This window comes from Anabrus simplex, chromosome X (assembly GCF_040414725.1).
Source record: "Anabrus simplex isolate iqAnaSimp1 chromosome X, ASM4041472v1, whole genome shotgun sequence".
Taxonomy (NCBI): Eukaryota; Metazoa; Arthropoda; class Insecta; order Orthoptera; family Tettigoniidae; genus Anabrus; species Anabrus simplex.
The window spans coordinates 199,833,632-199,850,401 of NC_090279.1; the positions used below are offsets into that span (position 1 = coordinate 199,833,632).

Below are 16,770 nucleotides of genomic sequence, written 5' to 3' on the forward strand. Positions count from 1 at the left end.
TCTTACTTTATGGCCATAGAAAGCTACTCTCCTTTTCCTAGCACAATCGGAGAGCCTCTCTATATGTTCGTAGATCGTGGAATTGTGCCCTCTAGGGAATTCCTCATCTTTCTTTACCGGACCTAAGATCTTCCTGAACCAAGCTCGATAGCTTCAGTCGCTTAAGTGAGGCCAGTATCCAGTATTCAGGAGATAGTAGGTTCGAACCCCACTGTCGGCAGCCCTGAAGATATTTTCCGTGGTTTCCCATTTTCACACCAGGCAAATGCTGGGGCTGTACCTTAATTAAGGCCACGGCCGCTTCCTTCCCAGTCCTAGCCCTTTCCTGTCCCATCTTCGCCATAAGACATATCTGTGTCGGTGCGACGTAAAACCGATAGGGGGAAAAAAAAAAAGTTTTCCTGAGAAATCTCCTCTCTCTGAATTCCAATTTCTCCATCAGACTTCTTTTGTTCAATGAAAGACACTCCATGCCATACAGGACTTCTAGTCATATGATTGACGTGTAGTGCTGTAACGGTTCAAATCCCAGTACAAGCATTCATCTGTATTATCATTATTTTATTCGTATTACTATTATCGTTATTATTATTATTATTTTATCTATGTTATTATTCATCATCATCATCATTTCTCTTTATCCAGCTGTAGCCGGGTAGGGGCAAATATGGTTCCTCTCCACTTTCTTCGGTCTTTCCACCACCACTCCTCCTCCAACACTGTGTCCCAGTCCAGGTTTCTTTCTATAATGCTGCGTTGGATGGTATCCTTCCATCTCAATCGTGATCGTCCACGGCCTCTCCTTGCTTGTGTCTGTATTATTGTTATTGTATATGTATTATTACTATTATTGTAATTATTATTATTATTATTATTATTATTATTGTTTGATTCAATTCTATAATCTGATTTCACGATGTATTAATTAGTGCTTGCTTCATTGTAGTCAATATATTGTGTGTATACTGTATATATTTATGTGTATATTAGCAACAAAATAATGTAGCGTGAAACTTTATGCCTAATAACAGATACAGATATATTATTTGTGATACCACCTTTTAAAACATTGCACCACATGCTGCAATACTGTTACAGTAACTGTCGAGTCATCACTCTGTCATTGTATGCATTTAGCGATGTGATCATATTTAGGTGACTCCAAATTTGCCTTAGGCTATTTCAACATAATATGTAACATATGTAGCTGGGTGGGAGCAACATCATATCTATTTTGAGCTCTGGCGTGGGTGTTATACATGGGCTGTATCTTATAGCAGCAGTCATTTGGATGGTGAGGCCTCAGTCGGTCAGATGAGTTGGAAGGAGAGTGAGGCCACAGATGGTTAGTTGAAGAAGTCAGTTGCATAGATCAGTTGGTTGGGAGGAGATGAATGGAGAGACTTGCCATGAAGTCAATTGGAAGGAGATGAATGGGGAACAATGATATGGATACGTAATCATCAGTGACCAAATGGATTGTATGTTCGGAGTGTGTTTCGTGCATCTGTTCGGTCGAGTTATTTTCAATTCGGTGACAGCCAAATATTGAGTCGTCGTAATGCAGACGAACAGTTATCAGTGAATTACTTGTAAAGTTGATTGTGAAATGTAAATATAATTTCAAGCCATACTATATCTCATTTGTGAAACTAAATTAAGCTTGAGATACCTACAGCTAATAAAAATTCAAAGGAATACGTCATAATAACACTCAGTGTTGAAGGTACTGTAAAGTGAAACATTGAGGGATAAATTTCTTGTGTAACTTTTAAATGTCCGGTCAAGATGATTTCAAATTTTATGCCTAGAGTTTCCTTCAGTTATGTTAGAGTTTTGTATTATCTTTTGAATTATCGCAGTAAATCTCACTCGTTAAAAACCGTTTTTAAAGAATATATATTTTGTTTAGTATGAAATATAATTGATTGTTTCATTTCTATTGTAGCTCAGATAACCTCAAATTTTAATGGGTAAATCGAACGCCAATCTCCTTTTCCCAGAACCTATGTTATGCTGTCAAAGTAAGCTTATTACCTCACACCCTAGAAGTATTCAATACTCTCATCCATATTTAGTTACATGTAGTTGTGACCATTTAAAGTTGTAGTGCTTCAGTTTTTAGGTTGATTGACAGGCATTTCTTGTTATAAGTGTTCTTTGTCAGTCGATAGGTCAGTTCAACTTGTTGACTCTCATGGAATTAATAAGTTCTTGTCATCCCATGACAGCGAGTTCAATAGCTTTGCGGTAACACCAACAGAAACCCCTCTGAAAGGCAGACAAAGGGGAACTCCTTCACCTCTCTGAGCTGAGTAGTAAAAAAGTGATAGACGTTGGAATTGATGCAAAACTATGGAGTCCGCCCAGCAGTGATATTTATTATTTATTTATTTATTTATTTATTTATTTATTTATTTATTTATTTATTTATTTATTGATTTATTCATTCATTCATTCATTCATTCATTCTTGCCGTGCAGTCAGAATACGCCACAGCGATAGAAAAGAGCCTCTCGAAGGGAGTGCGGGCCTGAAGGTGCCCACTGTTCTCATAACAGAGATTGGCCTGAATATGCAAAAATACATTAAAGCTAATAAATGACCTTTCTTTCTTGCCGTAAGCCCTGAGATTAAGGGACCAATTGAGAAAGTGTTAGGTTATCATCCGACGCCATGGCGCTTTCAAACTTCGCGGGCTTCTTTAGTCTGTTTTCTTTTGCAGTGGTTGGTAACATCGGCCAATGCCTGTGATCCTTGGCGGAAGCAATGGATAATGGCACTTTAGGTTATAAAAGTAAATATACTTCGAGGGGCGAGTGGGTTGGACTCTGGCAGGCGTAATGAACATATCTCTCCTCCAGAATCATTTCTAGGTAAGAATAGCAGCATTGGAACTAACATATTATGTAATAATCCCTGCGGGGCGGACTCTGTATTTCTACTGTATGGTTGGTGACACTGAATTGAATCCAGCAGTTAGAAAGTAATAAATATAAATCGCTACCTTCAGTATTAGTAGGGGAGAAAGAGTTAGGTTGTACCCTTGTATAAGCTTACATGGCATGCACTATATACTCTCTCCATCAGAACGGCTTCAGTATTTGGGTGAATCTTGTAAATAAACAAACATCGCTCGGAGGTAGTAGACCCAGAAAGAAATAGTCACTACGGTAGATGTTATGTCTTAAGTTGTTAGCACAATTTTTGTTTATGTTTATGGAGTAGTTGAAATGTAAAACTACACTTTACCCGTATTTAAGATACTAAATTTAATTTGTTTTCAGAGTCAAGATGAACCCTAGTGCTGACTGTTTGCCTGCAGAGGTGCTAGTGATGATATTCTCCTATCTGCCCTGCGAGGACATAGTGAAATCAGTTCAGTTTGTCTGCTCTTGGTGGCAGCATGTGTCCTGGCAGAAACAGCTATGGAAGTACATCACGTACAAGCCGGGTACTACCGACAAGAATGTTACGGAAATTTTGAAACTATCTCCCCAGTTAAAAAATTTGATTCTGAGTAATGCAACTGTCAACAACGATGTCATTCAGTTCATTACTAATTCGTGTCCTAACCTTGAACATCTTCACGTAAATTGGGATTCCATTTACAGTAATTCTGATGTTACAATCACTCGCCCTATGAACCAGATCAAGATGCTGAGTCTCTTCCGGCAAGCAGATTCTAGTCTGGATTTTCCATACCTTGATAGTGCTTTTCCAAATGTAGAAAGTCTAAGTATTGCTCAGCTGAGATTTAATAACAAGGATCTTCAGCATTATTTACAGAAAAAGCAGAATACTCTTCACACATTGAGCATTCCTTGTTGTTCAGTTGATGAACTTTGTGTGCTGCCATGTTTATCTGTGTGTACTAAGTTAAGAAATTTGTCTCTGTACAAGGTGTGTGATAAAGTCTTGTCATGGAAAGAAGTTGGACACTTTCCAAATGTTTCACATCTGACGCTTTACAATTCCGATATTAGTAACGTGAACGACAGTTCACCAGTATTCTGCTCCTTCCCTAATATCACTGCACTGGTGCTGGATTTTTGTGGAGCAAGTGAAAACTTTTTCTGTATAATTTCGCGTACTTGTCCTCAACTTCAGAGACTGAAGTTATGTTGCTGTTACGGGTCGTTTGTACACAAAGAATTACTGAAAAGGGGTACCCTGTATGCTCATTTGGAAAAACTTACTCATCTATACATAAATAATACTACATTTCATACTGATGAAGGTATCAAACACGTCCTCCGGCTGATGCCCCGGCTGATATACCTCGACTTGTTCCAGTGCGAGTCATTGACTACAGGATGCCTTAAATTCATTTGTGGAATTAGTAAGCTGGAAGTATTGAAGCTTGATCTGTACAACAAGCCGGTCTCTGCTGAACTTGAAGCTTGTGATGTGAAGAATGAAAATCTTCAACTTATGTTCTACAACTGTAGAGATGTTTCATATTTGGATGCCATGAGACGACGACATTTAAGGGTGTATACGACGACGTATAGCTTTTGCTGGCTGGAACGTTTAGTTTCTGTACGTCTGTATACGACAGCATGTAGATCTTCCTGGCTCAAACATTGTTGTTTTTGGTGCAGCTAATTGCCAATGCTGGAACTGTACACACAATGAACCATGCTGAAATTCATCCATTAGTAAGTTGGTCACTTTAGTATTTAATAAACTGATTTTTTTTTTCAACTCAATTAGGTTCTTCAGTCTGCCAAAACTAAATGCTCCACTTTAGTCTCCTTTTAAATTTTTTTTGTGGCTATTCCTAGCCTGTTCCAGCGCTTGTAATCCATATACAACTGGACAAGTCTGTTATTTTAATATAATTTTATGTAGTAGATTGTAAGTTTAGAGTTTATTTTGATTGGCATACCTAATATTTTAATCTTGGGTTGTTTGGTATAAACATTTTACCAGGCTATAAAAGAGGACGTGTTTCATAATAACAACTTGATTTAGGTGAAGTCCAAGAAAATATTTTTGAGCTGCTGAACAAGAGAACTTGTAATGTTCTCGAAACATGTATGGTGTTTAATGATGAAACAGATAAATATTTCTTTAAAAATTAAACAGTATTGACAGGGCTGATTTAAATATGTAACTGATTTTAATTGGCTGAATTTGATGAGCAGAAGACATAGAATAATAGGACATATCTTAAAGACATCCAGGACTTATTCAGTTGGTTTTTGAGGGAAGTTTAGGCAGTAAGAACGGAAGGTGTGGACCATTGTATGAATATGACAAGCAGATTAGAGCAGATGTAGGATACAGAAGTCATGCAGAAATGAAAAGGTTAGCACAGGGTAGGCTGGCATGGAGAGCTGCATCAAACCAGTCTGTTGACAGATAACAACATCATTTCAAAATCATCAATTGATTTCAAGCCTAAATTACAGTGTTGTCCAATTTTTCTTCCATCTCTTGGTTTTTAATTATATATTTTTACAATTGATTTTACATCACACCGACACAGATACATCTTATTGCGACGATGGGACAGAAGAGGGCTAGGAGTGGGAAGGAAGCGGCCGTGACCTTAATTAAGATACATTTGACTGGTGTGAAAAAGGGGAAACCACGAAAAACCATCTTCAGGTCTGCCGACAGTGTGGTTCAAACCCACTATCTTCTGTATAATGGACACTGGCCTCATTTAAGCGACTACAGCTATAGACCTCGGTCTCTATCCTATCTGACCTCCCTTGGTCAACTCTTGTTATTTTCCAACCCAGACTGTATTATGTTTGCGAAGCATAGGGTTTGTTACAAGTAATTATTCAAGATTAACCACGTTATAATCTTCAAAACTGTTAATTTACAGTATTTTTAACTTATTTTCCGTGCAGTGTCCTCATTTTAGATGTTATTGTATAACATTTTATGAGATCATTGTTCAACATTTTATTTTATAGTTTATAAGATTAGAAAGGTCCCATATCCAATAACTTTAAGATTGATATAGGCTGATGATGCCCATAAAAAGGGTTGAAACATGTACCTGTGACTTAAGTATTATATATAAATTTTAACCACACACAAGTGGATCTATAAATATTATTATAATATTTGTGGCATAGGATTTGGCCGATTTTTCGAAGTGTCGGAACTCTCCCATTTTTTCTCCGCTGGTTATTGTTGATAGAGGGTAGTTGCCTAGTTGTGCTTCCTCTTAAAACATTAATCACAACAACCACCTGTGCAGAGTACAGTATGCCGATTTCAATGGATGTTACTAAATACTCTTTTGGTACAAAGAAAGTAACATTAGTTGTATCCTATTTACTATTTACCTAATCTCCTTCCCTCACTAATTAAAAAGGATGTGTAAACAATATATTTTCTACAATCAAGTGTTCCGAAGACAATTTTTATAAAATGTTATTACCGTATGTAATTTAGACCAGTTGTACTTTATAAATTAAGGAAATATGTGATTACACGTCTTTTATTATGGTGAGTTTTATAAGTACAGGCTAGAAAACACTTGTTCAAAAACACGCCCCTTTCCGCCATTACACAGCAGAAGACGAGAAAAATTCACTGCAAGATGTTGTGTCGATCACAGCCGTTGTGTCCACACCCTTCGTCATTCTTTACTGGTGCTCACTAGTACTCTGAATCTGGTCGCCTGATCCGCTGTTGGCTGTTAGCTTCCTCCACCGTTAGTTCTGTTCAAAGATCTGTTCTTCATACTGTGTGTGTTACAGTTCATGTTGGTGAGTTGTAGCAGTGTATTTCTTTGTTAAGTTCAGTTAAGTAATAGCCTGTATTTTAGATGACCAACAGACCCAGTCTACGCCGAAAAAGCTACTTTCAGCCGCACACAAATTGGTTGTCAAAGACTTTGCTTAAACATAGTTTTTTGCTAGTTGCTTTACGTCGCACCGGCACAGATAGGTCTTATGGCGACGATAGGACAGGAATGGGCTAGGAGCGGGAAGGAAGTGGCCTTGGCCTTAATTAAGGTACAGCCCCAGCATTTGCCTGGTGTGAAAATGGGAAACCACGGAAAACCATTTTCAGGGCTGCCGACAGTGGGGTTCGAACCTACTATCTCCTGAATACTGGACACTGGCCGCACTTAAGCGACTGCAGCTATCGAGCTCGGTTTTAAACATAGTCTTGTTTGAACTAGGGTTCAGGAATTGCACGGGTGGTAAGATTCCAAATATCTCCTCTTTGGCTACTGGCTAGCCCCAGTTTACAAATGTCTTTGCATTTCGAGAATTTAAAAAAAATTAAATAATTATTATTATTATTATTATTATGAAATGCGCAGAAACGGGCATATAGTTATGTAACATAATATGAATTATAGTACTGTTCTTTGCTGTATTCCATTAATGATTTTGTTCTCCTAGTGTGCACGCTAAAATGGTAACGCTCACATATCCTGTGGTACAGTTCGCATACACACTGCGGTGTTGGGTCATGGTAACCTTACTGCGTACATAAGGTGTGGTGAAATCCATAAACAGCCAATCTGGTCATAGCACTGCGTAGGTCTTTGCTTGTTTCCGTCCAGTTACAATTGATCATTGCATCTGTGTTGTAGAAATCCAACCAAATTTCATTTCTCGTTTGGATTCTATTCTTTAGTAGGGTAACCTCCTGGGGAGTAGAGGCAGCTGTAGTCTCAGTCTCAGATCTTCTATAAGGAAACATTAGTTTGCCAGCTCGTAAGTCAGTCTTGATAGGGTTGTCTTTGAGACACCCAAGACCTTTTGAGAAATCTGGCTTTAACACTTTCAGTAGTTGAAATATCGGACAGTGTTCGTTGTTCCTAGAAAGTTCCATGCCATACGTCAGCACTGGCAATATCTTCGTACAGAAGAGTGTCATGGCAGTTTGAAGGGCTATCTTAGTCCGATCCCGTATTTCCCTCTGATGGCTGCAGCCGCTCTTTCTCTTATGTGGATTCGGAATGATAACCAGTCGGTTGTAGGGAGATACCCAGGTATCTGAAGTAGTTTACTATTTTTAGGTGGTCTGAACCTTAGAAAAGTTTGTCATTTTCAGATATTCTTCCACCTTTCTTGAATACCATTTGAACCGTCTTGTTTTAATTTAAAATCATTTGATTATCTTCAACCCAGGAATGTAACCAGGTCAAAGTATCTTGAAGACCCCGTCTGTCATGGGAGACGATTACAATGTCGTCTGCATATAGATACATTGATACCGAATTTTGTTTTACAATGTCTGTGATGTCTGCTGTTGCCAGTGTGAATAAGAGTGGACTTACTGGATCACCTTGTAAGATGCCGTTTGTTTGGACTATGGGCGGTGATGACGTTATACAAAAATTAAATATCTCTGCCAAATGTGGTTGAGTGTGCGCAGTATCGTAGCTAGGATCCACAGATTGCTTTGTGGGGGGGGGTGTTAAAATATAAGTAAGTTAGCTCGTGTCCTCAGGCTCATCTCCAGTGGAGGTGAGCTGCATGTACCATTGTAACCAAATACCGGCCCTTCTGCCATTCTTAAGTTTCTGTCAGTACCGATACCGGGAGTCGAAGCTGGGCCTCCGCGGATGGCAGCTAATAGTGCTAACCGTTACACTACGGCGGCGGACAAAAATGTCAGAACATAATGAAGGTGCGTGCGTGGTGTGCGCGTGCATGTGTGTCATTATAAGGACACTTATTCTTTTTCTTCTGCTTCAATTGCCATATTCTGTCCCCCATACGTTGGCAATCACTCTGGAGAAAGCACCCTTTTCTGTAGCTTACTTGAAGAATTGTTTGATGTTTGCAAACCTAGTCTTTGTTGTTTCGGAGCCATGGCATCGGTGGTCTACCAGCTCCTTGCTTGCCTTCTAATTGTCCATGTAATATGAGGTGTACAAGTCCGTACTTTCTACTCGTACAACACGGCCTAAATAAGCTGCTCACGCTCGTCTCTAAGTCTCCTTAACACTTCATTATTGGTTACAAAATCTGTCCACTGTATTCTGAGCATTCTCCTGTCTTAACAGCATTTCAAAGGCCTCTAATCGGTTCATGGAGGAAGCTTTTACAGTCCAAGTCTCTACTCCATAAAGCAGTGTTGACCAGACAGAACGTCTCAACAGCTTTTGCCGTAGTTTGAGGTTTAGATTATCATCACAAAAGAATTACCTCATCTTTTGAAAATCTCAATACGGCATCTGATCTCTTTATCAGGGTCCAGATTGTCTGTTATGATGATCCCAAGGTATGTGAACTGAATTTTTCGTTCAGTGTTTTGATTACTTAATGAACTGGAGGCACCTTCATGGTTGCTACTGCTAAATACCATGAACTTGTTTTTTGTGGTATTCATGCTTAAGACCGTATCTTAATCCACCGAGATGAATTCTACCGAGCAATCCTTGAAGACCTTCAACGGTATCGCATATAATTAGGTTGTCATCTGCATATCTAATATTATTTATGATGACTCCATTTACTTTCACACCTAGCTCAATATCGTGCAACGCTTCTTTGAAGGACAAAAGTTCAGTTTTACTGCAACACTTTTCAGCACTGGCATTTGTTTCTTTCTTGCCGACATCTCGCTGTAGATGTGATCATGCGGTGCACAAGGCTGCAAACTTTTGAACTTATGAACTCATGATGGCTATTGACAAAACCATTGGTCGGGATTGGTTAGGTCCGGCTAGTGAGAAAACAATTGGTCAGGATTAGTTCCATTAAGTTTGTAACAAAAGCATTGGACTGGGATCAAGCAAAGTGGCTGTTAGGCTTCTAGCATTCCGTTCCGTGAGAGCAGCGCATTCAAAATGTTGAAGTAATTTATCATGCTGGCTAGAGACAAGGGTATTGGTCTGTATTGTACATTGTTTCGTTACGGATTGCATTTAGTTGTGTTTTTATTGTGCACAGGTTGGTAGCGGAATGCATTTAACTTGATTGCTCAGGTCGCCTACAGGCGTTAAATCAAAAGACCTGCACCTGCTGGGGATGATGACATATCTGATTGTATCTCAGCCAGTGGAAATGCTACAGTGCGCTTGAGCAATGAATAATGGTGTGTAATAAATTCATAGAGTTAGTAAATAATATGCTAGAGGTAGCAGCGGCGCCACCATCTGCGAGAGAATCACTGTAGAGAGGGGAGCATGTTGAAATCGCAGCTGTTTGGCAATAAGCTCACTTCGTTGTACTCATCAGTGTAAATAAGGGATTTTTAAAACTGTGTGGATATTAATATGGTTTAAAATTCTTACGTGTAAACATACTCAGATACTACAGTATACTTGTGATACTTCTCTCTAGTAAAAAAGAAATCCCAGAAAGCATAAATACAGGAGAAATGCATGTTAAAAGAGGTCAGTGTTCAGGTGCAGTTAAGTAACACAAAACCAATATACACTGACTGAGCAAATGTCATGGGATAGCGGAGCACTGATGCGCAGGTGTGTTGTCTGCGCACCACACGCCCCGTGTGCCAGCGGCAGTTGTATAGGAGACCTTGTGAGCAGTGGCTGTGTGTGTGACAGGTGTAACATGGAACGTCATCGTGAGCTGACACCGTTCGAATGGGGTATGGTGAAAATAATAAATTCTGGGGTATGGTGGTCGGTGCGCGACGGATAGGAAGTGCGATTTCGGAAGTGGTGCAGGAATTCGGCTTCATACAATCAACCATGTCCATGGTGTATCGTGAATGGTTGAATGCGGGTGTCACCGTCCACAACAGACAAACAACCGGCCGTCCAGCCGCCCTCGATGACCGTGACCGGCGACATCTGAGACAGATTGTCAGTAGTGACAGATGGGCAACCGTGCAGCAAAACATGGCTCAATTCAACACAGGCTGTACTAGACACGTCTCCCAGTGGACAATCCGTAGGAACATGGGTTCTATGGGGTATGGGAGCCAGCGCCGCACACGGGTGCCACTGTTAACCCAACGTCATCGGACACAATGACGGACGCGCATTTGTCGCCAGTCACCAGGGATGGACACTGGAACAATGGCGTGACGTGATATGGTCGGACGAATCACAATTTCAACTGCACCATGCCGATGGGAGGCATCGTGTATGGCGCAGACCACATGAAGCGATGGATCCCACCTGCCTCGAAGGTGTGATCCAGGGTGCTGGTGTCCCTGTTATGGTCTGGGATGCATTTTCCTGTTATGGAATGGGTCCCCTAGTTGAATGGTACACGGTATGTTGAACTGCTCGGAGACCATCTCCACCCATTTTTGGCCTTCCAGCGCCCAGGCGGTTCTGCGGTGTTTCAAGATGATAACGTGCCGCCACATCACTCCCACGTTGCCCGGGAATGGTTCCAGGAACATGCAGCGGAAGTCCAACAACTGCCATGACCACCCAGGAGCCCTGATATGAACCCTATCGAGTGTATCTGGGATGTCCTGGAATGCAGGCTCCATGCCATGGTTCCTGCACCCACGAACAGACCAGCATTGGTGGCCTCTCTGCAAACGATTCGGTGTCAGCTGTGTCCAGAGGACTACCAGGGACTTGTCGACTCACTTCCACGGCGTCTCACCGCAGTTCGCAGGACCAGAGGAGGTGACTATCCCATAACATTTGCTAAGTCAGTGTACAGCTCTCATTATGTCTTCTAACAACACACGTGTAGAAGGAGGGGATGTATTTTGCTATCTTTAGTGTAAATGGCCAGGACTTTGGTATAATTCTGCCTAACGACCGAAAATGTGCTCTCTCATACGAAGCGAATGAGCGAGTTTTTAGGCTTAAAACACGTTGGCAAGATTTTGGGGTAAAGTAGGAAAAAAAATATTGTCATCGCCGGTTTAGCCGCTGGCTTTCTGACCCCAGCTTGACAGGTTGGACACACTGATACTTGAAGGTGCTCAGATATGTCAACTTCTTGTAGATAGATTTACAGGCACATGAAAGAACTCTTGTGGGAAAAAATTCCAATACCTCAGCGTCTCCAAAAACCGTGTAAGTAGTTAGTGGGACGTAAAGCCATTATTAATGTTGTCTGTTTTCTAAACGTGATTACAAGAGGAAATATGACACTCCGTTGTGGTTTCAGTCTATTATGGAGTTTTCATTTAGCTTTTCCTCAAGTGTGTGATTTGCTTTAAGATTTTAACATGTGAAATGATTTTCGTTAATGGAAAGGGAGAGTGGTAAATTATACGATTGAAGAGAACTGAAAAAATGCTTGCAATATATTTACAATTTGCTTTACATTGCACTGACACAGATAGGCCTTATGGCGACGATGGGATAGGAAAGGACTAGGAGTGGGATGGAAGCACCCATGGGCTTAAAAAGTAAGATCCATTACAACGGTTTTCAAATGGATATTACAAGTAAATTTGATATCAACCTGTGTTCCATACTTCACTTTCTGAATCTTGCTGTGTTGGTTGTTTCCTGTTGTCAGAAAATCATTCAGCAATGGTCTTGAAATTATCCCAGTGTTCTGAGGGAATTATTTCAAGCATTTCATTGGTATGGAAATGAATGTTGATTGCTGCCAGTCACATGAGATTTCTCGTGCACTGTATATTGTGTTTAAGAACTTGTCTGTCTGATCAGGCCCTGGTGTTTTATTATTGGGAGTTAAAGCTAGAGTCTGCAGCAGTTCGTCCCTCATTATTTCTGGGCCATCAGTAGTACTGAATTTCATACTCTTGCCTCTTACCACCCCCGAACTGTTGATTTATGCATTTCTGATTTCCTGCTCATCCAGAATGGGTATGTTGCATTGTCTAGAAGAATGAAAATGAAAACCTATAACCTGTTTTCCAGTCAACGACTGGGTCGGGGATGGGATGAAGAAGCCCCCAACTTGCGGCGAGGATAGGAATTGTGCCGGCTGCCGAGGCCTGTCGCACTGTCTAGAAGAATGCAATTTGAAATTATCATGTTTTTTACTTCAGTCAGTTCTTTGCACATTTCTACCATCCATTTTTCTTTAGGTATTTTGACTTGTTCTTCTAATTTCTCTTTGTATCTGCTCAGTAATCCTCTACATTGTATTCTGCTAGTCATCTTTGTTCCATCAGCTTCAGTATCTCATCGATTTCTTCCTCTTCTATATCTCTGTTGTCCTTAAGTGTTCTCTATGAGCACCAACCAATGTGTTTTTCAGTACTTCCCACTGGGTTTGGCGTTATCAGCATTTGTGACTAAGCCATTCCCTATCGTTAATAAGAAATGGTGGAATGAAGACACCAGTTGCACTGCGGCATGCAACCAATATCACATACAGTAATCACCCCTCTCTATGCTAGTTACGTCCACTAGCTTTTTTTTTTTTCCGAGCATTGTTAAGGGACAATCCCGAAAATTAGACGGGGACTGTCATTAAAATTTAGTTCTGTATTTAAACAGTTACAGTATATACAGAAAAATAATTGTCTACAGATATTTAATTCATCTCCTGATCTCTGGCCTTACACAAACATTCATGTTTTCTTAGAAAACTGTCCTATGATCTCTTCTGAAGCCCGTGAACCAGTCAGTATATACAGATCTTAACTCATTATTCCAGCAGTGCCTTGTCTTTTACAGTAGCATATGCTAATGCTGCTACTTGAACGTATTCCAGTGTGCATCTAAAACCTCTTTCTGCGAAGCATTTTAACCGGTAGGAAAGATTCTTTTACATCTGCAAACTAAATATCGTGGGAAGACTAGATGGTTTGTCTACTACTGTTTCCTCTAATGTTCCCTGTCATTTACACAACAGAATGTGATCCTTAAGTATTTAAGAGTTTAGCTGGACTTCTCAGGCTCTCATCACCTCGTAAAGCACTTGAAATAGTTCGCTCAGTATCTTCCTCCATCCATTATCGGCCTATCCCCTTCCGCTTGTATGTCCATACCATCTGTAGCGTGTCAAGAATGAAATACTAATGTGCTATGTGAAATAATTTGGTTGCTATATTATAGCCTTATAAAGAGAACTGCTAATACTTCTGGGTGGAGTAGCCCCAAATACTGAAATATAAAAATGCGCGCTATGTGAGAGCTGTGACAAAGGCTATGCTCTACCTTCTCTTCTGCGATGTACCTTACCCTTCAGACTACGAGCAGCCACGCTTCCAGGAAAAAAAATGGCCACTACTGTGGACGCTGTACCTTAAGTTGCAAGCAAAATATTTGTATATGGAGACAAGTTTTGTAATACAAACTGTATACCTTACAGTATTCTTCCTTTGATTCCGCCACTCAAACTGTAAGTCTCAAACAAATGATAAATGTAGTAGCACTGAGACTATTGACCACACTGAACACCGACAGAAATGTCACACATGCACGGTGGCTGCTCACTACAACTTCTGTCTAGTTCAGGTGGAAAAGCCCCATGGGTTCAATCAAGCAGTCGATCAATGATCAGCATCCAGGCTATTGTCTAGGTGGCAGATTCCCTGTAGATTCTTTCCCTTGCTTTTTTCTTAAACATTTTCCAATAACCTGAAAATTTATCAAACACTAGCAAATGTACCCGTGCTTCGCTACGGTATTCTACATTGTATACGGATATCGACGTAAATACTGTGCGTTCATCAAATGAGATTGTTTTAAAATTGCATGTCTCTTAGCCTTATCCGAGAAATAGCATGGGGAGGTCCACATACGTTGTTTCCAATGTAAAGTGAGGGTTGCGGAGTTGTGATGATAGCGGCAGGCTCACTTGCCTACTGCCATTCACAATCGAGTTGGCAAGTTTACATTATAATTGCAGGCCCCAATGCCTACTGCGCGGTCACAATCGTTTTGGGGAGTTTTAGTTACAATGGCAGACCCATTTCCTACTTTCAGACAGGTTACAGTTGAGGAGTTTTTATTATAATACCAGGCAACTTCCCTACCACCAGTCAAAATTGAGTTGTGCAGTTATCATTATAATGACAGTCCCTTTTTACTGCTGCTAGCCAGCTTACTGCCAGTCACACAGAATTAGTGAGTTTCCATGAAAATAGCAGGCCACTATGCCTAATGCTAGTCAAATTTTAGATTGGAACATTTGTTTATAATGGCGGGCACCCTGGCCTAGAGCCAAACACAATAGAGTAGGGGACTTTCGAACAAAACTGCATGATCCCTTGCCTTCTGCAAGACAAATCGAAAAGTGAATTATTCATTAAAATGGTAGGCCCTCCTTACTAATGCCAGTTACACAGGAGTTGGAGAAGGACCCCATTCCTACTGCCAGCAGTCAAAGTCGTTGTAGGGAGTACTGATTACAATAGCAGACACATCCTTTCTCGATCGCTACAAATCGACATCAATGAATATATACAGATGGACATCCGAAAGTATATGAATGTTTACAATATTGCGGACCTTCATTTACAGATTAACTGCTGCTAAACGGTACGTCATATCGACAAAGGATCGTACCGTAAGGAGCAGTATTTAGCGATCTAAATTGCTGGTCCTATGATATTTTCTCGCATCTAATCTATTCATGGGTCAGATTGAATCAGAAACGTTGAATAGGTTGAAATTTGTGTAAGAATATCTTACATTGCATTACTTTTCGGATAATTATGTGACATAGCATTTGGCTCATATATGGGTACTGGGCGGGCCAATGTTCGTGTAGAGTTTGATCATACTATCTTTCCTGTAAGTGATTGAAATGATGCACATGTGAAGAAAAGGTTTGGAAATTAATTTCCATTAAGGCAGGTAGATTTCCATTAAGTTTTGTTGTGTGTATTTTGAGGGAGTGCAAAATCACGGTTTCGGTTTCGTATAAACCCCCAATTAGTTCAGGGATTTAGAAACAATATTTGCCCTAAAACCTCCCCAAAGGCCAGGTGGATTCTAAATATGAAGTTTGGTGGAAATATATCCAGTAGTTTTCAAGTTAGAGAAAGACAAACAGACCAACAAACAAACAAACAAACTAACTAACTAACAGACACCAAGGAAACCTACCCTCGGACAGATGGATGCTATATATAAAGTTTGGTTCAAATATCTTGTTAGTTTTCAAGTTGTAAGAAGTACGCTTTACACGCACCCGCTCTTGCGTTAAGTCCGCTGGGATTTGTACCGAAAAACGGTCCGTTAATGATATCTCCCTTACTAAATCCTGTTATCGAAATGATGCACATGAGAAAAAAAGGTTTAGAAATTAATTTTCATTAAGGCAGGTTGAATTCCATTAAGTTCGGTTGTGTATACTTTGAGGGAGTGCAAAATCACGGTTTCGGTTTCGTAAAAATCCCCACTCAGTTCAGGGATTTAGAAACGATATTTGCGCTAAAACCTACCCAAGGACAGGTGGATACTAAATATGAAGTTTGGTGGAAATATATATATTTAGTAGTTTTCAAATTATAGAAGGACAGACAAACAGACAAACAGACAAAGAGACAAAAAGACAAACAAACAGACAGACACCAAAGCCAAAAATGATGCAGATGGTCATTATTACACCTGAAACGGATAACTGTACGGAAATTTCGCCAAAATAATCAATGTACAGACAAACGGTCGTTACGATTTTATTTTTTGCGCTAAAACCTACCCAAGGACAGGTGGATTCTAAATATGAAGTTTGGTGGAAATATATCCAGTAGTTTTCAAGTTATAGAAGGACAGACAAACAGACAAACAGACAAACAAACAGACAAACAGACACCAAAGCTAAAAATGATGCAGATGGTCATTATTACACCTGAAGCGGATAACTGTACGGAAATTTCGCCAAAATAATCAATGTACAGACACACGGTCGTTACGATTTTATTTATATATATATGACGGATAAGCATGGGCACGTTGAAAAGTGC

At 40.1% G+C, this 16,770-nt stretch overlaps 1 protein-coding gene across 3 annotated transcripts in view; it reads left to right on the forward strand.

The window, feature by feature from the left end:
* The window catches only part of LOC137503057 (F-box/LRR-repeat protein 2-like), a 42,378-nt gene that overhangs the window by 10,974 nt on the left and 14,634 nt on the right, over nt 1–16,770 (forward strand). The window contains exon 1 of one of the 3 annotated variants that reach the window (XM_068230475.1): nt 4,052–4,661. The exons of 1 other annotated variant lie outside the window; for it this stretch is intronic. Coding sequence is in view for 1 of the 2 variants with exons in the window: in XM_068230474.1 (XP_068086575.1) it covers nt 11,394–11,548 (155 nt within the window). In the remaining variant the exon portion in view is untranslated. Of the gene's footprint in view, nt 1–4,051; nt 4,662–11,370; nt 11,549–16,770 lie in introns of those variants that run through there. One more of the 3 variants, XM_068230474.1, reaches the window with a different exon arrangement.